Source organism: Vigna umbellata, chromosome 6, assembly GCF_029865625.1.
Source record: "Vigna umbellata cultivar VRB3 chromosome 6, Vumbellata_1.0, whole genome shotgun sequence".
Taxonomy (NCBI): Eukaryota; Viridiplantae; Streptophyta; class Magnoliopsida; order Fabales; family Fabaceae; genus Vigna; species Vigna umbellata.
In genome coordinates, this window is record NC_142170.1 from 14,190,704 (window position 1) to 14,216,103 (window position 25,400).

The following is a 25,400-nucleotide window of genomic DNA, read 5'->3' on the forward strand; positions in this document are numbered from 1 at the left end:
AAGAGATTATTGTCAGTCGGTTCAAAATCATTAAACGACTTCGTTCCAGGAAGGAGAGGTTAAGATTTACTTGAAAAATGAGATATGTCAATAACATTAGCAACTCTTAAATGACGAGTCTATCCAGCTGCTTCATTTAGTATACCTACTTGATTCACTGGTCCATTTTTTCCTTGGATTCTGCTTGTCTGATGATGTGGCTTTTGAATTTGATTCTCATCGTTTTCCTGTATCTTTTTTGTTTTCACAAGTTTGCCCTAGCTCCAACACTTCCAATGATTGTTTGGCTTGATTTGTGGACTTTTCAGGAGGAAGTGTTGGGGCTGGGGCAATTGAAGTCTGTATAAGAGGTTGAAATTTAGATCCATCATAATCCTTCGCCCTTCAAGTGATATGCTCCCATTTAAAAAGCACTCTAATATTAGTTTGTTTCTAAGACAAACTTCAAACTTCACTTGAGGTTCAAATTTCAGTTAAGGCAAGTTTCAAACTTTTCCATTAAAATGACACATGAAGAACACCACTTGGACAAAACTTTTACACATTTTTAAAATGTGTTTTGGCTCATCACTACACAATTAACATCTCATTGCAAATATGTTTGGTCATATCACTTGTTTTGTCACGTTACCATACAATTATCGTCATTTCTAAAAATTTAATGAAATAAACTTGATTGATTGATAACGCATTTAAGAACGAAATTAATTTTTTTTTTAAACAGAGACCAAGTAAACTTTAAACCAAGTAGACACATCCGTGTAGGTGAGACCAATTTATAAATTAAGTTTTTTTGTTTTTTATTGATGTGGATTATTATTTCCAGAAATTCTTTTTTATTAATTGAAAATTTCTTCTAACCGATATTGATAAAAGATAATTATAATTAATATTGGTAAAAATAATCATAAAAATTATTAAAATATAATAACTTGATATTGTTAATAAAAATAATAATCACTGTGTTAATCCGGAAAATCTAACTCATATTGACTAGAAAAAATAATTCAATACAACGGTCTTTAATATAAAAAACAATCCAAATAATGTAAATTAAAAACAAATTCTATTAATAATTATACAAAAACTAGTTGATATAAACTAAAAAGTAATTATCTCAATAAAAAGGTAATTATTCAAACATAGTTAAAGAAAATTCTAACTTTGTCTAAAAAATAATCCAATCTACATTGTCAAGAAAATAAATTTAATCAATATTAACTAAAAAAACTCTGAACATCCACTGAAAATAACATTAATTAATAGAATAAAAAAATACGTTTGACATTAAGAAAAACATATTGTTAATGTCGACAAATAAAGTTTTATATAACTAACATTAGTTAGAAACTAACTTTAGCCCAATACTAACAGTAAAATAAAAGATGTCGAAAAAAAAGAGACACGAATTTAAAATAACTCGTAGTTAAAACATTTATTAAAAAGAATTATAAGATTATAACAATCTCCCGATTTTAATAAATTAAATAACACTTCACTTAAACTTGAATTGAAAAAAAAAAGAATAAACAGGAATATGTGTAAATGATAAAATACCAAAGTAAATCGTGTTTATAAGAATTTAAATGATGCAAAAATACGTATACAAAATAAAGTAGTAAAATAAATTGGCATTATTGATTGTTATAAACATTATTTGTAATAAACGTAAAATATTATTTATATGTTTATATTTTTAAATACTTATTTATTAACAATTTTAACACTAATACGATTTTTCGGTTAAAATATATTTTTATTATAAAAATTTCCTCAACGCAATATATATATATATATATATATATATATATATATATATATATATATATATATTCTATTCATAAAACTTTAAAGTATTTTATTTTGAAAAAAAAAATCAATGACAGAAAATTGTAACGGAAAAATAATACTTACCAGGCAAGTAATTAAAAAAAGAAAAGAAATGTAAAGTGAAGTTGTGCTGATGTAGTCTGTAGTGAATCAAGCCTAAGCATTCATCTAAAACCCTACCATACACTGTCTTGCATTTGTGAATTCTAAAACCCTCAATTCTCTCTCATGGCGGAGACCACTCAATTGACTCGCCACATTGAGTCCTACGTCGACACTTCTTCATCTTCTCCCTCTCTTCAGGTCCATCCGCTTCTCCCTTTTTCTATTTCATTCTCTCCTATTTCGACAATCCACCTAATCGCTTTTGCATTACAGGCTGCAAGCTTGAACTCTATTGCATCTCTCGTTAAAACCGATGTCTTACCTCTAGAAGCACTGGTACCTTTTGCATGGCTTTTTCTGTTGTTAATGTCTTTTTTTCGAGCTATGAAAATAACAGTAGAATTTTTCATGGGTTCATGCTTGCTTAATTTGTTTCTGGATGCTCTGTTTTGTTCCTCTGCTCTGATTCAAATTCTAGGTTAGAGAGATGGGATTGTATCTGACCACAACGGATAACGTTATTCGCGCAAGAGGTGCGTTTTTTTTTTTATTAAAAGCTGACATCTAGGATTGGTTATATATGACCATCTCTGTGAAAATCTGAATTAGGGAAGTGAACAATTTGTGTTGAATTAGATTTCAGAAGGAAACTAGTCTAGTTCCATTATGCAACCAATGTTGCTTGGATTTAGTTCTCTCCTCCTTGATTATATGGTGCTGGAATTTTGTAGAAATTAGAGCACACACGTGTGCTCGTCTGGCACATTGATCGTGCTCTGTGCTCATGCCTTTTTATGAGTGAATCATGGGTGTAATTCTAATCCTATATCTTTATTTTGGACTATCTTATTATTGAATGTTTCTTGGACAAAATCTTCTTTAGGAATTCTCCTTCTAGCAGAAGTGATCACTCGTGTTGAATCAAAACCTCTTGACAGTGCAACTATACATAGCTTGGTTGGGTTCTTCAAGGACAGACTGGTCAGTATAAATATTTCTTTTGCTACACGACTTTTCCCAACTCTTGTTCTAGTTTGCATCTGTCAATCGCTTTTTAATCCCCTCTGTTCATTCCCGCAATTCCTTTTGCATTCATATTTTCATATCACGGGGTTTCAACTATAGTCCTAATCTTGATTGGATAGAGCTGATTTCATGTTGGAGATCATACACTTTAATTAGGTCTTCCTTGCAGATAATTTACCAAGGTTGTATTTCTTTGTTTCCCTGACTGCTTTTGAAAAAAAAATATCAATACTGCTGCATTTCATCAAGCTTGATAGTTTTGTGAATTGCCTCAAGTTTTGGCTTTTGATATTTTATGAAACTTATGTGCTTTTTGAGCCTTGTTTGATGAGCATTGCTAATTGAACATTATTTTTATTTTATTTTTTGCGTTTTTTACTTTACAGATCTTTTGTAATTATTGATTTATGATCTCTCTAACCATATATAATTTTCTAATAACATGAATAATATAATATTATTTATAATCAGGCAGATTGGAGAGCAGTCCGTGGTGCACTTGTGGGTTGCTTGGCATTGATAAGGAGAAAAAGTGTTTTGGGGACTGTAACTAGTAGTGATGCTACAGCCATTTCTCAGTCTTTTTTCCAATACATGCAAGTTCAATCTTTAGGACAGTACGACAGGAAGGTAAATTATTTTTCTGGCCAGAAATCCTATAAATTTAAAGCTCCTGCTTTACAAAGCAGAATTATAAAACATCAGCTAGGACATTAAATTTTATGTTGTGAAACAGAATTTCAGAAAAGAACTCTGTTTAATACAATAACAATTTGGAGTGATTATACATCAGCTTCAGTTTTTGTTTACTAATCAATTAGTCTGATTCTGCTAATTGTTTCTTTTATGCTAAGTATTTTTGTACTGAGTTCTTCTGCAATTCTCACATTTTTTACTGTGTATTAGCTACATTGCAAAGCATCTCACCTTTACATACCCTGTTTCAATACTGCAGCTATGTTTTGAACTGCTTGATTGCCTGCTAGAACATTACTCTGACGCGCTTACTACACTGGTAGTCCCAGCTTCCCTAAACTTCTTTATAAGAATGAGCAAAACTAAATGAAAATAACATTCTCTTTGGTGATATTTAATATTATTTTTAAGCTTCAAATGTATGTTAAGACTTAAGATATATGTTTTTGCATAATACAACCATTTTCCTTTTCTTCTCCCATCAATTCCCCATATATACCAAATATAACCAGCGAGTTTCTCAGTTATAGATTTAGCTGAAAATATTACTGTTGTGAAACAAATATAAGCTGGACAAGTCTATACTGAAGACAAGTTGATTAATGTTCTAGTGTCTCTATTTTATCACGTGAACACATTACCACACATCATCTAAGTTGTCTCTGCTTGGTAGAACATCTCATTTGTTATACAATAATAACTGTTTTTCATGATTGAATACCAAGTCATGTTTAAAAGAAATCTTGTAATGTGAATTAACTGTTACATGCAGTTTGTTTGGATCAGGTTATTAATAATTTATTTTCCTTTGATCATTATCTTGAGAGAACTGAAAAAGGAAAGAATATTGGAAAAATCACTTTGTCCTCAAATGTGGGTACAGTATTTGAGAGCATGGTTGTCATTTTCGGATGGCGGAGCAAAGTAGTCAACCCCACAAGTAGGATTATGGACAGGGAGATGACTGCTATTATAATATTTTTTTCATAATTGAATAATTAATATCCAAGTATTTATAAGTTAAAAAAAAAAACTCAATTCATACATCAATCATCATCTATAGTAAAACCTCACAGTACTTGAACATATGCAGAGTATAAAGTCAAGAAAATCAAATGCAAGGCCTAAATTTTAGAAAAATAATTACTGAATGCAAAAAGAGTTAAAAAATAGTAAAACCAAAAGCAACCAGGGAACTAAAATAACAGTGGGAACTAGGGATGTAAAAAAATAACATTGGTTTTAAACAACCAGAAATCGAAAATCTAAAGAAGGAAAAGAAAAGAGAAGTGAAGAAACAAAGATAAAAGATTAAAAAAAGGAAAACCACACATGAACTCACTAATGAAGGTTGCCAGACAGAGCATGTTGCTAGACACAGATGGTGTCCGGAGAGGATATAGACACAATGTTTGCCAAGAATGTCAAGTGTTTCACATTGTTGCTGGTTCACATTGTTGCTGGTTCACATTGTTGCTGGTTGAAAAGACCAAAATACCTGCAATACACTTCCAAACGTCCATAAAGGACTGTATTTTGAACTTTTTCAACTGTTTCTTATCTGCAATGGACCAATCACCTAGGACTCGCAGTTTGCACTACACGACTGACCTGCACCATGCACACTATAGGCATGATCTGAAAACAAAACGCTACCCAACAACTGCAATCTAGTGGCCAATGTCTTACCTTTTATAATACCAAAATTGCAATTTATCTAAACAAGATTTTACTCAATTATTTAAATATTTAATCAATTAATTGGCCACTGATACATTTTTTAGGATACAGATGGACACCTCTTTTGCGATCTCTAATACTAGTTGTTCTTGACTCTTGTAGGGAGATGGCCTTATATACGGAGTTTGTGAAGCCATAGATGCAGAAAAGGATCCAGAATGTTTAATGCTTGCTTTTCATATTGTTCAGTCTTTGGCACAATTATATCCCGACTCATCTGGTCTACTTGCAAGCTTTGCCAAAGACATTTTTGATATTTTAGAACCTTACTTTCCCATTCACTTTACACATGTAAGCTTAATCTTTCTTGTTTATTTATCTGTTGGACATCTTTTGTTTGACCATACTGATTGCTCATTTTCTGTACATAAGCATGTAGGATTGAGACACTAAGAATTTGGTTGGTGTGAGTGTATCATATGTAGACCTGTTTCAAACTTGTTTGGCTACGTCATATTATATTGATGTTGGGAGACTGTGACAAGATAGACAATTTCTGTGTAAATGGACTGGGTTTCACTCATTCCCAAAAGCTAGCTCAATGGGGGGGCAACTGCCTAGGTCTCATAAGTATTCTGATTATATCCTAGTTAATGTGAGACAACTTAACACTCCCTCTATTGGCGGTTCAGCATTAAAACTGGAAAGGCTCTTATACAATTTTAGAAATGAACTTGGACCAATCCTTTTTTGAAAGGTTAGCTCAAGGGGGGAATGGTTACTAGTCTTACAAGGAGTTTGTTATGCCTTATTTCTAATCAACATGGAACATATTAACACGTGCTTTATCGCTTTGTAATTTATCCGTAATCTTTGTTTCTCTCGCAGCCAAGTAACGGAGATACTCATGTGCAAAGAGATGACCTGTCAAGGTCTCTAATGGTATGTGTAACTTCCATTCAGATTTGACTCATTTACTTTTATTGGTTGCGTTTCCTTACAATTAGTCATTTTAGTCTTTGATGTGAACCTCCAGATTTTTTGAATTTGTTACTACATGCTTCATTTTCCCTCCCATTTTCTTTGAATACAAAATATTTTTCTCCAAAAAGTCTTGCCTTTTAATCAGGACTAGCAGAAGAATCTTATTTTTTTTCTTTTCTCTTTCTTTCTGAAGTTAGATGGCTGTTTTGCTAAGAAAACATCACAAGGCAAGGAGATAACCATTAAAAGTTACACGGCTTGTAGTTAAATGTATATTTTATTTTACTCTATGGAGGCAAATATTCAAGCGAAGTTTCTATATCTAGGTTTTCCCTCTATAGATTTACATAGAAATCTGGGAAATTTCAAATATTAGTAACCATGAAATTCTCCATACTAAAAAGTACTTTTGTTAATGAATAATCATAAAGCTGATAGTTTGTTTTTAAGGCATATAACACCTTATACTTGTCAACTGGTTTTAGCATTAGACACAATGCATTTTTTGCTTGTGTTTTATATTAGACTGTGAGGTGGCATATATTAGAGAGCCATGCTTGGTAGAATAACTTGATCTCTTATTGTCCTGTTTAGGAATATCCTTTGTATTCCTGTTCTGTTTCTGTTATGTAATAAAATAAACAAAATACGAAGTTGCTTGCAAGCATGCACACACCACGATATGCACATAAGGATACAATTTGAGCTTATTGTTGTCCTTAAACAAAGGAGCATCTATGTTATTACTCAGATGCAACTGAAATCTGTCACAGTATTGTATATTTTGCATATAGATACTGGTGAATATATTTTATAATATAAGTAATTATTTTACTTTTCTGCAGTCTGCATTCTCTTCTACACCTCTCTTTGAGCCATTTGTCATTCCTCTGCTTCTTGAGAAACTTTCTTCTTCACTTCATTCAGCAAAGGTTGGTATTAATAGATTACCATTTTCTCTTTGATGTTAAATATCCATGTAATCACCTTAAAAAGAAATTATCTATTTTTTCTGTGCGTTTTTTTTTTCCCTTTCAGATTGATTCCTTAAAGTATCTTAGAGTGTGCTCTTCCAAGTATGGGGCAGAGAGAATTGCAAAATATGCTAAGTCTATTTGGTTTTCAATAAAAGATACCCTATCTACATATTTGGGGGAGCCAAATTTTTCATTAAATATGGCACCTGTAGATGGTATTGGCTTCCCAGAGAATGAATTTGTGATGGAAGCTCTGTTCCTCCTTCAGCAGCTTATTGTTCAAAATAGCAGTTTGTTAACTAGCATAATAATTGATGATGAGGATGTCAACATTATTTTCAACACCATTGCCTCTTATGAGATATGTGATGCTATTCCTGTTCAAGAAAATAAGAAGTTGCATGCTATTGGTCGAATTCTGTATATTGCTTCCAAGTCTACCGTTACCTCTTGCAATGCTGTGTATGGAGGTCTCTCCAGAATGATTGATAAGTTAGGAGTTTCTGTTAGTAATACTGATAGCTCTCCAAATGGTGATATTTTCCCCTCTCAGAGAGTCAAGTTTGAATCCCTTTATCTCTGCATTGAACTACTGGCAGGATTCAGGGAATTAATCGTTGGGTCTGATGAACCAGCATTGCAGTATGCTATTGAGCACGCGACATGTTGTACTTGGCTTCATGATTTTTCATCTTCATTATTTAACGCCTTTGGATCAGTCTTGGTAGCAAGTGCGGACAGATGCCCCCTTGATCCAGATATATACATTGGAGGTGTGTGCTCTTTTTATTTGAGTAAAACATTTTTAAATGCTCAGCCTTTTCTCCAGAATTTTAATCATATTTTGTTGTTTGGTATCCTCCTATGTAGATTATCTATGAGAATGTATCTTGAACAAAACAAATTTATGGGTTAAATGTGTTTGATCCTTATAAAACAAGTGAATCTGGTTTTAGTCCCAAATTTTTTTCTTTATTCTTCATCCTTCTAAAATTTGAAATCATTATTAGTGGTATAAAGTTTTCTTCACTCTGAAGCTTGATTTAGTTGTATTCATTTTAGAGCAGATAAATTTTGTTTACTTCATATGGCTTGAAAAGAAATTCCGGAGCCATTCTGTTGACATGACACTACATTCATTGGGTTTCAATTGACACAATCATGATCTTTATTGATAATAAATCTGCCATTCATCTTGTTTCTAACCCCTCCTGCTGTGAGAGGTTCAAAGATATGGATATTGATGGTCACTTTATTCTTGAACATGTTGAAAAACAATTCTTCACTTTCATTGATGTCAGAATCAATCATTAAATAGTTGATATATTCACAAAAGGCCTTCCTATCCTACCTTTGATTTTTCGTTGGCAAGTTGGGAATCATAAACATCTATTCTTCAACTTGCATTAGATATGATATATAATCAGTTTTTTTGTTTCCTATACTGTTCAATTTATTAGTACATTGCTATTATATATATATATATATATATATATATATATATATATATATATATATATATATATATATATACTTCGCTCTTCTCTGTAAACAATATATTTGATTCAATGATTACTCTTACATCTTTCTTTAATAATCAGAATCTAAGTAATTAATTTTCATGCCAGATTCCTATTATTTGGTTTTGGTGCATAAAGTGAGATAGCTGGTTCAGGAGGGAATTGCTAAACTAGAACCATCCTGATTTCATTTTGTTAATTAGTTCAAATAATTTGTCACAATTCAGATCAAAATTCAGATAATTCAAGTGTGACATGCATGACAGAAATAAAGCTATTTACTTTACTGGCATTTGCTATATTTTATTTCCTGATGCACACTTATTAAGCTCACATTACTGATTTCATTTTGTTTCTTGGTACTTATTTACAGTGAAGGGGTTGCAGACCCTTGCTATGTTTCATTCAGAGGTTTTTTCATTACAAAAATCAATATTTGAGAATATTTTGAAGAAGTTTATGTCAATTATCATTGAAGATTTCAACAAAAAACTATTATGGGAAGCTGCATTGAAAGCACTGTGTCATATTGGCTCCTTTGTTCAAGATTTTCATGAGTCCGAAAAGGCCATGAGCTATGGGAGTTTAGTCGTGGAAAAAATTGTGGAATTTCTGTTTCTTGATGATATTGTGGTGCCCTTTTCAGTCAAAGTGGAAGCATTATCTAATATAGGCATGACTGGAATGAAAAATATGGTAACATGTCTTCAAGGGATGAAAAAAGCGGTATTTGCCAATCTATCAAAGGTTTGTGTGGCCTATCTAACTTCAATACTCTATGTTCATCTTTGATAGAAGGTTATTTCTCTTTTAGAATGCCCTCAGGTTTATTGTCATTGGGTATTTACACATTTTTACTTACCTTTTATCCTTGTAATATTGTGGGTTTACTTTCTTGGATGTGATGTAAATTTTATGACATTTTTCAACTAGGTCCATACAAATTCAAGGTCTTCTGAAGTTGTTGTTGAGCTTCTGGAATGCTATGCTTGCAAATTGCTCCCATGGTATTAAACTCTTCAGGACTTTTATTCACTTTGCGGTGACTATTTAAATTGTCTTCTTAAAGATATGAAACCTGATATATCTATTTTGTCTTATCAATTTTTCCAACAAAAGCTATTCTCTGTTCTGGGAGATGGGAGGATTTGCACCGGACTAAAATTACTATTAATCTGATACTTTTAATTGAATGTGGGCAGGATCCATGAAAATGGAGGTTCAGAGGACTTTGCAGTGCAATTTGCTATGGACATCTGGAGTCAAGCAGGAAATTGCACGGTTTTCAGTACCTCATTTGAGGAAAAGGTTTATATAGCTGTGGCCCACATCTATTTTTTAATTATTTTATGGTTGTAGTTAAAATCGTGTGCCTTTTGTTATATGCAGCCAACTAAATAAACTATCCAAAAAGTAGTAATGATGATTTTTTCGATTTTGTATTTCAGGGTCTCCTTGATGCATTAATAAAAACCATGAAACTTTCTGTAGGGAGTTGTTCTGTGGAGAGCCAAAATCTTATAATTCAAAAAGCTTACAGTATACTATCATCACGCACTAACTTTCAGCTTAAAGAATTGGAAAGTTTACCACTATCTCCTGGAAAATACAACATTTCCCTTACTGATGAAGGGATAATCTCATTATTTGCATCCGTGGTTATTGCAGTTTGCCCCAAAACACTCATTCCAAATATGAGAGTACTTGTGCCTCTATTTATAGTAACACTTCTCAGGGGTATTGTCCCAGTTGCACAGGCATTGGGTTCCATACTTAACAAATTAGTTTCAACATCCAGCAGTGCAGAGAACTCCAGTGATATTACCCTGGAAGAAGCTCTGGATGCTATATTCAATACAAAGATATGGTTTTCTAGTATTGATATGTTGCAGAGATGTAATGGAACAAGTAATGGGAAAGAAATAGTTCTTAGTGATATATGCCTGGGTTTTGCAAATGATAAATTGCTTCAAATCAATGCCATTTGTGGTCTCTCCTGGATAGGAAAAGGTTTACTTTTACGTGGTCATGAAGGGATTAAAGACATCACTATCACATTTCTTGAGTGCTTAATACCAGGCACAAAGAGTGCCTTGCCTTTGGTGATGAAATCTGAAGATCAGATTCAGGATCCTTTAGTGATGAAATCTGCTGCTGATGCTTTTCATGTTCTAATGAGTGATTCTGAAGTTTGTTTGAACAAAAAATTTCATGCCACAATAAGGCCTCTGTATAAGCAGCGATTTTTCTCTTCTATGATGCCTATCCTTCTGCAGTTGATTGCAAAAGCTTACTCCTCATCGTCAAGGTATGTATTCTCACACATACAAACACACTCGATGAAAATTATTTTTCCTCCCATTATGATGAGAAACCAAAAGACTCCTGAAGATCATATCACATCGACTAGTTCTAGCGGCTTATTTTTAATTTTTTTGCCTTATTGATTAAAATTCTGTACAAGGTCCCCCATACATAAATAAATGCATCATTGCAAACATTCCAAATAGATGCTTTGACCGGGACATTTCCCTTCACTACCTAAAGTGTAGCTTTTTGTAATCTCAGATCATTTTTATACCGAGCTTTGGCACATGTCTTGTCTGATACTCCAATGGTTGCTGTGCTGAATGATGCTAAAAAGGTTAGTTTGAGGAATTTTAACTCGCTACATATGTCAGATTCCAATTATTCTTTTCTTTTTCTGTCAAAACCTTGTGCTGTATATTCTTGACCAAACTACATTTCCTGCATACACACTGGCAAATTTTGCAGCTTGTACCTGTTCTACTGGATTGTTTGTCCATGTTGACAGAAGATACCCAAGATAAAGATTTGCTGTATGGTCTGTTGCTAGTCTTATCTGGGATATTGACTGAGAAAAATGGTAATTATCATGCTTATTGGAATTTTTTTAATGTTGTTTCATCTGTACATTTAGGGTTATCTGTCATACTGTGATTCAATTTATTTTCCTTTTTAGTTTTTTATGATTCCTTTGTGGAAAGAAATTGGTTCAATATAAGGATTAGTTAAGTTAATATTTTAACAATTGACCTTGACCATTGGTCATTATATACTAGATGCTAGATTATGGTGTAATATCCCATATTTTCACTTTTTTTCTATAGCTTAGCTTATTTTAACAAAGAAAAAATTGCCATGCAGCCGCATGCTATTCATTCTTGTGTTGGGTATGAAGGCAGTGATCATTATGTAAGTTTTGGCAAGTATGAATGACCTGTAAATATGCTGTCTTATGTAAATTATGTTCATGCGAACAGGAAAAGAAGCTGTCATTGAGAATGCGCACATTATCATCAATTGTCTGATTAAGCTTCTGGACTACCCTCATAAGATGGTATGTGGTTTTCTCTGTACGAGTTATTTATTAGTGCAATTTGATGACTCAATTTGTGTTATGAAGTAACTTTATTGCATGTTAGACTCACCGGTGTTCTTTTGGGGACTACACTCGGACCCTCCTCCTTGTTGCTCTTCATACGACCTGCCAGTTTTTTTATATTTTCGTCGACAAAAATGTACTTCAGGAAATTAGTTTCCTTCCACTGTGTATTGTAAGTAAAATGGACATGTCACAATGTCGTTGAAGAGTAAAAAGAGGGAGCGATTGCAAATATCAACCCCCTTTGCTTAGCTTTTTTATATTACTGTTATTTTGTGAACTGTTGACCTTACTTATTTTTTGGGTTTTGGCCCCATCCAAAGACAAGGTGCTTCAGTAAAGTTTAATTTCTGGTGTACTAATTTATTATTCCCCAAAGGTTGTACTCAAAAATGCTGGCTAGACCCTTTAGACCGCTTTCATCACTTTTGTTTCCATCTTTTTGTCTTAGACCTATCAAAATCCACAGTAATGGCAATTGTTGATTTCTCCTCACCTTGTGCAGCTTGTTCGAGAGACAGCTATTCAATGTCTTGTTGCCTTGTCTGAGCTACCCCATGGCAGAATCTATCCTATGAGGACACAGGTTTGTCATGCTTATAGCTTTGAAGCTTTTGACAAATATGTTTATTGAACTTCCTATCAGGATTTAAATAGAATCATCTTGTACTTATTGACATTCCAAGCCGTGTTTGAATGTTTGAATCAACTATTTCACAGTTATTGTGCGTGGCTCATTGCCTGCGTGGTCTTGACCTCTTTTTTTATATAACCTGGGTGTTAAATCTCTTTTCGTGGTTCTTTAACCTATTTCATATTAATTACATTAGGTTCTACGAGCAATATCTAAGTCTCTTGATGATACAAAGAGAGTTGTTCGCCATGAAGCTGTCAAATGTCGGCAAACATGGTGGGTACCTGAATTTTTTAGAAATATGTACAATTTCTATGGTCCTTAAACTGTTATACTCGCTTATTTTGACTTATCCTCCTTTTACCTTTTGATAGGGCGTCAATGTCATCTAGGACCCTTCATTTCTGAAGTTCAAAACCAACATCCCAAGGTAGTGGAAATGCTTTTGAACTTTGTATTCTAATTTATAGAGGTTCTTTTCAATAGGAAAATCTGAGACTCTTTTAAGTGGTGTAAAATAACATGTAAATATTAGTGAGGTTTTGTTGCATCAATGATTTCCTGGTGACACGCTGACATGAACATTTTTCAGTTTGAATGATAGGAAGGGGAACAGTAACATGTGAAGATAAATATACCATCCTTTGCACTTGTATCCGTGGAAGTCATTTGCTGACGATACATTTTTCTATAGGATAGAAAAAGGATAAAATAGATTGAGGTGTCTCACAAGTAAAAATCAATGTGATCTTTTTGATATAAATTTCTCAATAAATTTATTAGAGAAGAAAAGAAAATTGATAGATTTCCTTCATGTTAAAATTTGTTTTTACACATTTAAAACAAATTTGTAGAGAATTGAATGAAGGTCCCTGTATATTAGAGCAGTTCAAAGAAATATTGAAATTTTAAAAGCAATTATACTGAACTATATTTCATAAGTGTTTTTTACCCTAAAAAATGATCACGTAATGCTCGAGCAGAGATTTTACCCATAAAATACTTAATGTTTGGGAGGAAAAAATGTTGAGGGTTGGATCAAATGTTGGTCCGCTAAAATACTTAGGTAAATCTCAATCTATCTTTGGACATATTGACTGGTAAGTACATGCATCACATTAAAAATTAAATTTGAATTACACCTAACATATAAATAACCTTTTATAAATATGAAAAATGAATAGATGTAAACATGCATGATTTATATCAGCACACACCCAACTAATACACATGTAAATAGGCATAAACTTTTGTTCCTAACATATGTTCAAAACTTAATCTCTAATGTGTTCTATAAAAGACCTGAATTGCGATAAGTTAACGTAACATAATGTGTATATATTTAATATTTCAGCATTTTTGTATATTATACCTTCTATTCTTGTAATCAACTTCACAAATCTATATAGTTAATACTTTACTATTTTTGTATATACACCTTGCATTCTTCTAATCAACTTCACACATACGATTAGATGTTTAAGTTCAAATTCCTTCGACTTCGACCAACATGTTTAGTCACTACTAGAAATTTATTATTTAGTTGCTACGAAAAAAAATCATGAAAGTTTCATGCAAAATTTACCAAGGATTTACTTATATGATTTTTCTTTACTAATTTTGATCTACAGAAAATTTCACCAACATTTTAAATTTTGGCAGAAAACTATTACAAAAATCACAAATTTCTTGGAAATCTTTACTTAATTTATTTTCGTCGGAATTTGATACAATAGTTATTAAAATTTTATTTATTTTACAATTTTTTTCATACAAAATTTACATTCGCAGAAAGTCTATAATTTTTCTTAGATTTTTTTTATAAATTTATATTTGGAGAAAGTTAACATTTGAAATTTCGCAGGATATTTTTTCCAAACTTTCTTATAGAATTTTCGAAATTATTCGCCATCTCCTCCGGCGGCTATAAGTACGGTGATTGGCGTATTCGCGTCGTATCTCGTAGGAACCATTGCGAGATCAACCTTGAGGATCCGAAACTCAGTGACCTCTTCGCCGCATGCTTCGTGTACACTGGCCAACGCGGTGGAGCCGGTCCTCGACTCTTCGCGCAATTTCGTCCTCAAGATCGATCACGGTCACGGAAAGCACACCTTCATCGAGCTAGGGTTCGATTAGAGGAACGAGGCCTTCGACTTCAACCTCGCGCTCACTGATCACGAGAAGTAGGTCTGCCACGAGCACGTGAAGGAATTTGACGACTCTGCCGCCGCCGAAGAGTATCAGATTGACATTCATCCTGCCGTCAACGCTTTCATCCACCGGCAGTGACGACGTCGACTGTTCCTCCACCGCCTTTACCTCCTTCATTCAGAACGGAATCAGCCGTGGAGCAAATTCTGCTCGACGACAAGCATCCCAAACCCAATAACGGTGCTCCTACCTTCGGCTTCGATTCTTATGGTAACTAACCATTCCTCTCTGCTCCACTCTTCTTCTAGTTTAGGTTAGAGTTTTATTAACCGATTTCGGTGCGAAGTTTGTATACTTGTCGTTCCTCTGATTTAGGCGGTAACAACTCGAAGGGACGGGATAGAAAGAATCTTCTTGAATAGACGCGATTCGTCATTTATGCGTGCTGAAATTTGTCATTTATGCAAGTTGAAATTTGTTAGTAATTGAATGATCGAATATGGTGATATGCCGAACAAATTTTGTGTTTTTGGTAGTGTTTTCTCTCTCCCATAGCTGTGTTTGCTTCAGCCAGGGTTGTGGCCCTACTATTTTTCAATTTTCTCAGATGTTACACACTTAGACCCTCTAAAAGAAAAAAATAAACAGAACTTGACGATTGAGCCCAAATAAGAGACAGAGTGAGAGAGAATTGTAATGCTATTATTTACAGATTTAGAAGTAAAACAGTGTTATTCTGTATTAGTGGAACTAACTATAGAACTTTAGAAAAAAGATTCCTTTTCTTAACATTTGGAAACATATGCATAGTACCCCAAAACGGGTGATATAGCCTTTCCTAAAGTGGTGAATATGCATTTATCTTAGTTACAAAATTCACCAATTACATTTTCCCTCATGAAAAGCACATCTTTCTCATTGCAAGCTCTTTACTTGGGCCGAAATGCTGTCTCTTTGGGCCCAGCTTGCCTTGCCATCTGCACAAACAAAACGAAGCATTTAGTCTACCACACTCCCAAACTCAACAAACATGAACACAAATTCCACACTATATCCTCACTCACCTGAAAATATGTTTCAAGCTTCTTTCTCAGTATTGCATATTCTTTCTTCATTTGTTGGAAGCTCCTCCTGCATCTGCATGTTCATTCACAACAACACAAGTATCACTATTTAGGACACACTGTGAAGGGCATTCAATAAAAATGATAGTTATGATTCATTCTCTGAGAAAAAGTATGTGTGATTGTTGCTGAATGAAGATAAAGATAAAGTTGAATTACCCTTCTCCATTTCTTGTCCTGCAATATTCCCTAAACAGAGTGCATTCCGCTTTCACCTTTTTAGCTCCGATACTGGAATGCAACACATAGCAAAAGAAAACTCATCAAATCATTGTTGTGTCATATCATATGAAATAAAGCAACACAGTAGAGTGCTACGTGCCTTCTGCTATAATAATTAACCAAACCGAACTCATTTTGTTTACCTTGAGCTGCTTCCTTTAAACTGGTGCATAATTGTGTCCAGCTTGTTGAAATCCAGAGGGTTCCTTTCCCTGTCATGAATGACACCAACATATTTTGATAATATAAATAAAACAGAAGCAGAGAACATGCAGAAACATATAAAATCTGTAAGACTCAAAGTATGACGAGGTTGGTTAAGTAAGTTACAGTGTGTGGTCCAAGTTTGAGATAAGCCTAGAAGAATCACGGTAGTAAAGAGTAACAATTTCCTCAACAAAGTTAGGATTAGCATCATCCTGCAATTCTTCCAGTTGGATAAACTGCTCATCCAAATATCCCTGCAATCATTGGATCCTCATTCAACTATTCAAATCAATCCTTTCTTTGTAATTAACAACGTGTAAGCCAGCACAGAATAACATATATATGTTTGGTTAACATTGGAAAACATGAACATACATACCTGATCGAAGAGGGAGTGTTTGATAACAGCTACCTGCCTGTGGGAATGGATTTTGTCCATAATCAGAAAATGTGAGAGGAAAAACAAAAACGAAGTTTGTATTGTAGTTAAAAGCGCAAAGGAAATGGTGCAGTGTGGTGTGGTGTGGTATGGCATGGTGTGGAGGGGTTTATATAGCCCCTCAATTCAACACTAACACAGACACGCATGTTCTCTGTGGTGGGATGGATCGTTAATTTGAATCCACTTTAGATATAAACAACACATCACATGCATCTTCTCATATGCGCTAACATTCTCATTCATCACCAACTTTGGTCAATTATAACTAATGGTTTTTTTAGGTAAATTTATTGGAAAAAAATAACACCACTCAGTCTAATTCTATTACAAAATTCAATTCTGAATCTAAATTTCATGTTGAGTAAAGATGAAAAGGTTCATTATTATATACGAAGGAAAATTCAATCTTTCACAGGTAATTCTTTTTCCAAAGATCAAACAACAATATTTAACAAATTGTCTTGGTAAATAATGAGTTTGATATGTGTATTATCTATATAAAACTTTTGATTGATTAGTTAATAAAAATCGTGATTCTTGAATTAATTATTATGGCAATTTATAAATTGATTATGTATGGTTGCTTTTAATTAAATAATACTGTAAAACTGTTTTTACCTTCTGATGCAATCTACAAAGAATACTGATAATTAAGAGAGTTTTATCTGCTAGTATTTCGTTGTAATAAATATGCAGAAATTTCACTCAAACAATTTTGGCACATATTCAGACAAAGAAGAAAAAGATAATACAAAACTGTTTTATATTGTCAGTGCCTTTTTCTTCTCCTCATGGGAGAAACGTAAAAAATTTATTTATATAATAAATTTTATTATTAATCTTCAGTCACAAGCATTGTGTGATAAGAAATTACAAAGTAAGTACTTAATTATGTTATTTAATCAAAGGCATCCTAAATATCCCACCAAAGTAATTTAATAGAAGACAGGTTTAATAATTTAATCAGCACCAGTAGTACTTGTACGGAACACTGCATGGCATCATTTTGAGATTTGTTTATACATAATAGAACATCCCCAAGATTAATTTGATAAGATACCAGTGTTCCAATCCTTTTATTAATTTATTTAACCAAACACATCAGCATTTGGGATGCAAAAATAATGCATCAATATTTTTTAAGTTAGTATTTAGTCTTATGTTGATATCAAACTATAAGACATTTTTTTATACGGCTATGAACAACATTAAGTCTTATATTATTAATAACTTATACAAAATAACTGCTAAAAGTATCGAATTATATAGCTAAAAGAATTTATATCTTTATACTTTATAAACTACGTTGCATTTTATTGTATATCAATGAAGTATTGAATTATTTTAAATTAATATAAGATTTTATAAATTCAACTTACACAAATAAGGGGCTTTTAATTCAATAATAAATTTTGAGATAAACTTATCTAATAAGAAGCTATATTAGATGTTGTGAAATAGATTAACTTACAATAGTTATTGCTGGTAATTATTTTATCGGGAGATAAACTTAGGATGATTAATTATAACCTCTGATATATAACTTTTTTTTCTTATATATTTCTCAATTTTAATTCATACTTAAATTTATAATAATTATATAATTATATATTGATGAGATAATAGGATTGTAAATTATTCGAGTCTCTACCTTTAACAGGTATATATATAATATTAATTTTGATAATTGCAATATGATTTATGATGTATATTTATAATTGTTAGATGTTAAAGGTGATAAGTATGATACTGAAGAATCGAGTATGATGTGATGAGCACCGAAATGCAAATTGTTGGAGAATGTGATAAAGAAAGGTTATGGAAGGAAGATGAAGATGAAGATGCATTGACATATTCCTTTGTATGCTCTTCGGATGCAAAAAAAAGAAAAGAAGAAATTCTTTCCCTTACTTGATTGAAGCAACACAAAATTTAATTAAATCCAAACAAATTCCTAAAACAATATTATTGGGCATCGCATGAGAGACAGAATTTATCCTTCCAAAACATTGCTTTTCCCCATAAAGCATATAAATTTCCACCAATACAAAATCTCTTCTTTAGTCTTCATTTTCTTATATTTATTTCTACATAGCATTACATATATTAAGGAGTACGGTTTCTAGCAAACATGAAGAATTTACTAGCTAGCTAGCACGAAAAGATGGAGAATGTTCATGATTCCATTCCATGAATAGACTTTTTCTAATATTTAACTTGAAAATTTATTTATTTTGTATATCGATTTTTTTTAAGTGCACATGAGAAATATTGAAGATGAGAAGCATTAAAAAGGATAAAAAAAAAGTTACGAAGAAGATGAAAAACGTTAAAGAAGATGAAAAACATTAAGAAGAAGATGAAAAAAGTTTAAATGATAAACATTGAAAAATATGAAAAACTGTTACGAAGAAGATGACAATGTTAAAGAAGATGAAAAATGTAACATCCCAAAATATAGTAATTACCATAATCAGAATTAATTACATTAAGCTAATAAAACAGTGCAGTCTTACAAATCTGAACGAGCGTCAAAACACCGAACGGCATAATCATACAGAAGTAACGAACGCTTATACAAGCAAGAGTTCAGGGACGAACGGTCTTACAAAACTATAACCGAACGTTCAAAATAACATTAATAAAGCTAACTACAGACACCCGCGAGCGCTCTAAGGCTCGGCTTTAACTTCTACATCCACCTGGTTAGCGTCTTCCAAATTTTCTTCTTCTAGCACTTCTTCAAGTGACGCACCTCCATCTGCTCACATCCACACGGATGATCATTGCAAGAACAGGACGAACGTACATATACAAGGCGACAAAACAAGGAAACGAAAGGGTAAGCTTAAGTAATTTAATTCATACGTCAACACATATACTAACAATTCAAATCATTCAAAACACATAACTCCACATAAATCATCATCCAACATATATTTATATTTATATATAATATATATATATATATATAGACCGACCGTCCGGACCGTATGAATCTGTGTAGTTACAAGCGTCCTTGCACCCGAGTGGTGTAGTAACTGGGATACACCAAACAGCTGCCACTCGAGGTCAGTCCGCTTCCGCCCATGTTAACTTATGGACTAAGGACCTCCTGCCGTTCCCACACATGACATACTTCCTCTACATGAAGATAGTATTCACGGAACATCAGGATGGACAGCGAGTCTTAACTTATCCACAGTCATACTTTACCAAATTTAATATCAAATATATATATATGAGTCGTCCCTCCATGGAACGCTCGTTCAAATACCAACATCACAATTTCAGTTCTTATACGGTTCGCACACCTTAATACTTCCTTTTATTTACATTTTCATTCTATGTTCCACTTCCATAAAAAGACGAGCGTTCAATCCTCTACACAACGAGGACGAACGTGACTTTCGCGAGAATCAGTTAAATGAACCGACTCTGAGCGATATAATATAAATGATTCAGAATAATTTGGATTTAAAAACCTTAGACTAAATTCACAAGAATAAAGATACAACAAGACGAATATTTAGTACTCTGAGAACAAGTGTTTAACAAGATCGACCGCCAGTCAATGACCGAAAGCGAATGTTTCTTTACTGATAATTTGAGACGAACGCTAATTACGTACGTTCTGCAATTCAAAGGTATGGACGAGCGTTCGGTATAAGACCATACACTTCTCAGGACGAACGCTAAATATAAGACCGAGCGCTATTTAGGACGAACGCTCAATATAAGACAGAGCGCTATTTAGGACGAACGCTCAAAATAAGACCGAGCGCTATTTAGGACGAACGCTCAGTGTAAGACCGAGCGCGACTTAAGACGAACGCTTGGTGTGAAACCGAGCGCTATTTAGAGTGTTAAGGCATCCGATATCACCATGCTGAGCCGAACGCTCAAACATAGCATTTCAATTGGAGACGCTCGCTCTCGAACATAATTCTTCCCAAATGAAAGAATTCTACTCTAATTCATTTTCAGAGAAACCGAACGGTATATGACCGTACGATGACGAACGTATTTTATCATATGACAGGATCATTATATTCAGATTTTCATCTTCATCTAAACTTAACATTTCTCATACGATTCATGATCTTATAATTTCCGATTCATCATTTAATTCACATACTATATAGAATTCACATTAATAAATCATATTATACAAATAGCATCCATTATCTAATTCATACGTATCAACCTACGCATACCATATTAATTCATGCATAACAGCGATCGTTCAGGCATACTAAAGCACAACATACATCTCATACATTCTATTTCTATCATGCTCGCACACAATCATATACGTATGAACCAAATTATTAAGCTTCCCTTACCTGGATAGCAGTGTATTCCGAAAGAGCAAGATTTAGTGCGACCTCTAACAGCGTCCTACCCTCAGGTTTTGCTCAACAACTTTCACTTAATCTAAAACACCAAAAATCATAAACGACTCAGACCTAAAACTCGTGCATGCAACCAGGGTTCGCATGAAACTAAAAGGACGAACGCTTAGAAATGAGAACTTACCAGTACCGATCCAAATTCTGTTCGGTCCCGAATGATGTTCACGTCTCCAGGAACGTTTCTACGGTTCTGAAACGTGATCGGAGAAGGGAATGGTGAGTTACAGTAGAGAGAAGGTGAACTGGTTCTAGAGAGAAGTTGGAGAAAATGAAAGGTTTGGTTCTGAGGAAGAAGAAGAGTGCGTGCAGGTGAGAGAGCGTTTTTCGAAACTCGGTTTTGTTAATTTCCACGCCCAAACGAACGAGCGTCTCCTCTGCTGACACCTGCACTCTCACTTCTGACTTCCGAAACTTCTACGTGACAAGTGGCGCTCATGCATGCAGCGTTTAGTGCGTTTTTAATGCACTGAACGTGTGGCGCGATGCATTTATGGAAGCAGTCAGGTGACTCAGCAGTGCAATAAATGACAAATTTGACAGTAATCATGGTTTAAATTTCCGAGACCTCACAAAAAACATTATGATTAGAAATAAGATTAATTTAAAATATATAAATAAATGTAAATATTAGTCATTTGGAATTAAATTAGATTTAAAATTCAATTTTTAATATTTTGTATACATGTTTGATTTGAACTTTTAAATTAAATGATGAATTATAAAATTCATACTAAACAAAAGTTAATATTGTGTAATTATGTTTAAGTTTAAAATTCAGTTATTAACATCTTTTATACTTGTTTGATTTGAATTCTTAAACCAAAATTAATACTAAATAAATAAGCTAAGCGTTATTTACTTTGTGTGAAATTAAGTTAACTTTATAGTTCAATTCTTAGCATTTTTCATACCTGATTTGAACACTTAAACTAAGTGATAATAGATTATGAAATTTATACTAAACAAATAAGCTAAGGTGGTTTATTTATTTTTTTAAGCAAGATCATTTTACTTTAATTATATAAATAAATATTTATTTCCTACATTACCATGCTAAAATATTATTTATCTCGCATAAGTGTAAAATTTTCTTTGTACGTCTTAGATTTAGTTAATAATATATGAAAGATTATATTCACGTGCAAATCTAACGATTCCGTATTTAAATTAAATATATCATAGTGTACGTATTCCAATATTATGTGTTTGAAAGAACATTTCTTTTTTCTAATTCATCACAGAATCATTACTATTTGTATAATCTTTTTTCAAATTCTCACAGAATGTTAGGTGTTGTTATGACGTGATAAAATATTGAAACAAAAAGAAAAATAAATTGTCAAACATTAGTTCTTATTTCTATTTTTTATCTTCTATTATTTTCATATGTGCATATATATAAAATATATTATGTATTTATTATGAAATAAACTCTCTTGCTTGAGACAATTTTTTTTATTAATCACTAGAATAGTATATGAAATTTGTTTGAAATTATTATGAATTTTTTACTAAAAAAATTTAAGGGTCTTATTAAACTTTATAATAAAATGTTATTTTTACTTTAACTAGGTTTAAATTTTTCACCTTATTTTTTTACATGTTTTGTTTTAATGATGAGATATGACTTATATTTTAACCTCTAGTTACATTTTATTTTTCTTACAACATAAAAAAGTTAATTTAATTATTTAATTGAATATTCTTTTTAGTCTTAAGATCTACATTTTTGTACAACGCTATCATAATTTTAGGACTCTCATGCTTCAATAAAAATTCCTTATAAAACTTATATTTTTAATTTAAAACATCAATCGAGACCTGTGCATTGAAGGTGATCTAATTAAAATACTAAGAAAAAGAGAGTTTTATTCATCAACTTTGCTATATTTTAATTTATAATGAAAGTCAGAAGTGTATATATTAACAATTGGTTTAATATTTTCACAACTCACGATTTTATTTCTTTAATATTTTTAGTTAAAATTTTCCTTTACAAGAGTAAATAGCATAACATATTTCTTGTGTGTTTATTACTTATATGTTTTTGAACCCTTCTCTCTTTCTTTTTATTGTACAATTTATTATACAAAATATAGTATAGTTTCTTTTAGTAATATTTTAAATTATTCACTCATACAACAATAGTTTCTCCTTTAAGCTATTTCACATTTAATTGGAATTTTCTAAACCAAATAGTATAATTTGCTATCACTATAGCTAACATGTGCTTTGTTTTATTAAGAAATTAAACAATCAAATTTGTTTGTTGAATTACGTGACATAAATATAGACATTTAGTCTATCAATGTTCAAAATTAATAATTTCAATCCAACTATATAAATTAAGACATTAATCATTAAAACATTTATATTGACTATGCTGTGATCAAATGTGTTAAGTGAAAAGTCAATATAGATATTATCCAACATAATTAAATTTTGTCTAAGATAAATAATGTTGTAAGATGATTGAATAGATTAATCATTAAAAATGAAATATTCAAACTAGTTTTTGAAACTTTTATTTCAATGAAAGACTAAAACAATTGAGTACATAACATTTATAAATGACTTTTTAGATTAAAGACTAAAAAATATATTATTTATTTGTTATATTCCAAATTTCAAAGCAGGAACATGTTATGAAATGAACCAATCTTAAATTTGCCAACTTTTTTGTACTCTTTGTTTAAATATACCTTGTAAGTGTTCTACACCATAGAAAAAGGAAAAATAATGGTTGAGTTCGAAGTTTTAAGCTGATAATAAAAAAATACTTTAACATAAACAAATTTTTTACATTCGATATATTTTTTTAAATATAAAATTATGCTTTTTTTTATAATTGTTTTATCTTTATACTAGGTATGAAATAAACGTAAAAGTGTGTAATCCTAATGTAATAAGAAACACCACTTGAACTAATGTAATTACTCTCTTTTTGAATAATTAACATTCTTTATTAAAAAATATTTTTTGATACACCTTAATTTTTAACAATCATTTGATATCATACTTCTTTACTTTTTATTTTTTTCCTTTTTGAAAAAAATACAAAAATTTATACTTTTACGATCATTTTATCCTTCTACCATATGTCAAACGCATGCAAAAATATATTATGGTATCATTACTCTTATTTATTACAAACGGAATCAATAAGAAAAACTTGTATTGTGCAACATAACAAGGAAAAATTTCAATGATTGACGAGTTTTTACAAGAATTTTGCATTGCATCTCAGTGTCCTAGTCATTTCCTTTTCTGCAATTTCAGCAAAGCAAAATGTTTTAATGGAAAAAAAAAAGTGTTGAAGAAGATATTCCTTTTCCATTCTCTCTTTATTCCTAATTCTTTTCACAGTGCAGTGAAAGGACAAGGGCGATTTGGTCTATGCCATAGCTTATAGAAAAAATTACAGACAATTTCTGTCACTTCTTGATAATATAGACGATACTATTGTCTTTTAAATGTTTATAATAAGGATAACGATCCTGACAACATTTTTTTTGACAACATTTTTTTAACAACATTTTAACATCATTAACGTGTCATTCTGTGATTGGTTTAAGAATACTCCACAATCAATAATAATAATAATCATAAACACCAACATGGACCAATCATAGAATGACATGTAGGTGGTGTTAAAATATTGTTAAAAAATGTTGTAAAGTATCATTATCCTTATAATAATCCCCTTGTCCTTAATGTGTTTTTTAGGTGACACAAGTTAACGTAACACATTTCATAGAATTAAAAACAGTTTCTATAAAGGTTAAAAGGACAAAAGAATGTATGCAATCTGAAAAAATCAGAAAGAATATGAGAGTAATTTATTTACTCCTTTCTTTGTGTTGTATGTATGTGGTCACATCTGGTTCTTTGTAAAGGGCCAAAAAGTCGAATGTTTTAGGTGGGTGGAAAAAGGATTAGAATCTGCTGTCTCTCAGCAGATTGTTTTTGTTTTATTTC

General features: G+C 32.0%; 2 protein-coding genes across 5 annotated transcripts; one reads left to right on the forward strand and one right to left on the reverse strand.

The window, feature by feature from the left end:
- Positions 1–1,975: 1,975 nt before the first annotated feature.
- Positions 1,976–15,547, forward strand: MET18 (ARM repeat superfamily protein). Of its 4 annotated transcripts, none has more exons than XM_047304834.2 (21): positions 1,976–2,133; positions 2,209–2,271; positions 2,414–2,468; positions 2,819–2,916; positions 3,433–3,591; positions 3,917–3,976; positions 5,500–5,688; positions 6,226–6,279; positions 7,167–7,253; positions 7,360–8,071; positions 9,192–9,565; positions 9,752–9,825; positions 10,021–10,126; positions 10,267–11,126; positions 11,387–11,462; positions 11,594–11,705; positions 12,103–12,179; positions 12,730–12,810; positions 13,055–13,134; positions 13,233–13,288; positions 14,723–15,547. In XM_047304834.2, exons 1-20 carry the CDS (start codon positions 2,059–2,061, stop codon positions 13,264–13,266), a joined length of 3,426 nt encoding a protein of 1,141 aa, XP_047160790.1. In that variant the 5' UTR covers positions 1,976–2,058; the 3' UTR covers positions 13,267–13,288; positions 14,723–15,547. The 4 variants fall into 4 exon arrangements, with proteins under 4 accessions (XP_047160790.1, XP_087948794.1, XP_087948793.1 ...); XM_088092668.1 differs by lacking the exon at positions 14,723–15,547 and adding an exon at positions 13,451–13,513; XM_088092667.1 differs by lacking the exon at positions 14,723–15,547 and having other exon boundaries at positions 13,233–13,513.
- A 222-nt stretch (positions 15,548–15,769) lies between these two features.
- On the reverse strand, positions 15,770–17,201 carry AHP4 (HPT phosphotransmitter 4). The gene is made up of 6 exons (XM_047304839.2): positions 16,945–17,201; positions 16,689–16,819; positions 16,502–16,570; positions 16,296–16,367; positions 16,077–16,149; positions 15,770–15,989 (listed from the first exon to the last, which is right to left on the reverse strand). Exons 1-6 carry the CDS (start codon positions 17,098–17,100, stop codon positions 15,942–15,944), a joined length of 549 nt encoding a protein of 182 aa, XP_047160795.2. The 5' UTR covers positions 17,101–17,201; the 3' UTR covers positions 15,770–15,941.
- Between the last annotated feature and the right edge of the window lie 8,199 nt (positions 17,202–25,400).

Excerpts from the sequence above, each read along its gene's own strand:
- MET18 (XM_047304834.2), top strand. The coding sequence starts at position 2,059 with ATGGCGGAGACCACTCAATTGACTCGCCACATTGAGTCCTACGTCGAC. Across the intron at positions 3,592-3,916 it reads TAGGACAGTACGACAGGAAG|CTATGTTTTGAACTGCTTGA; the intron begins GTAAATTATTTT and ends TCAATACTGCAG. Across the intron at positions 13,135-13,232 it reads GTCAAATGTCGGCAAACATG|GGCGTCAATGTCATCTAGGA; the intron begins GTGGGTACCTGA and ends ACCTTTTGATAG.
- AHP4 (XM_047304839.2), bottom strand. The coding sequence starts at position 17,100 with ATGCCATACCACACCACACCACACTGCACCATTTCCTTTGCGCTTTTA. Across the intron at positions 16,571-16,688 it reads TCAAACTTGGACCACACACT|GGAAAGGAACCCTCTGGATT; the intron begins GTAACTTACTTA and ends CATTCATGACAG. Across the intron at positions 15,990-16,076 it reads AGCTTGAAACATATTTTCAG|ATGGCAAGGCAAGCTGGGCC; the intron begins GTGAGTGAGGAT and ends TTGTTTGTGCAG.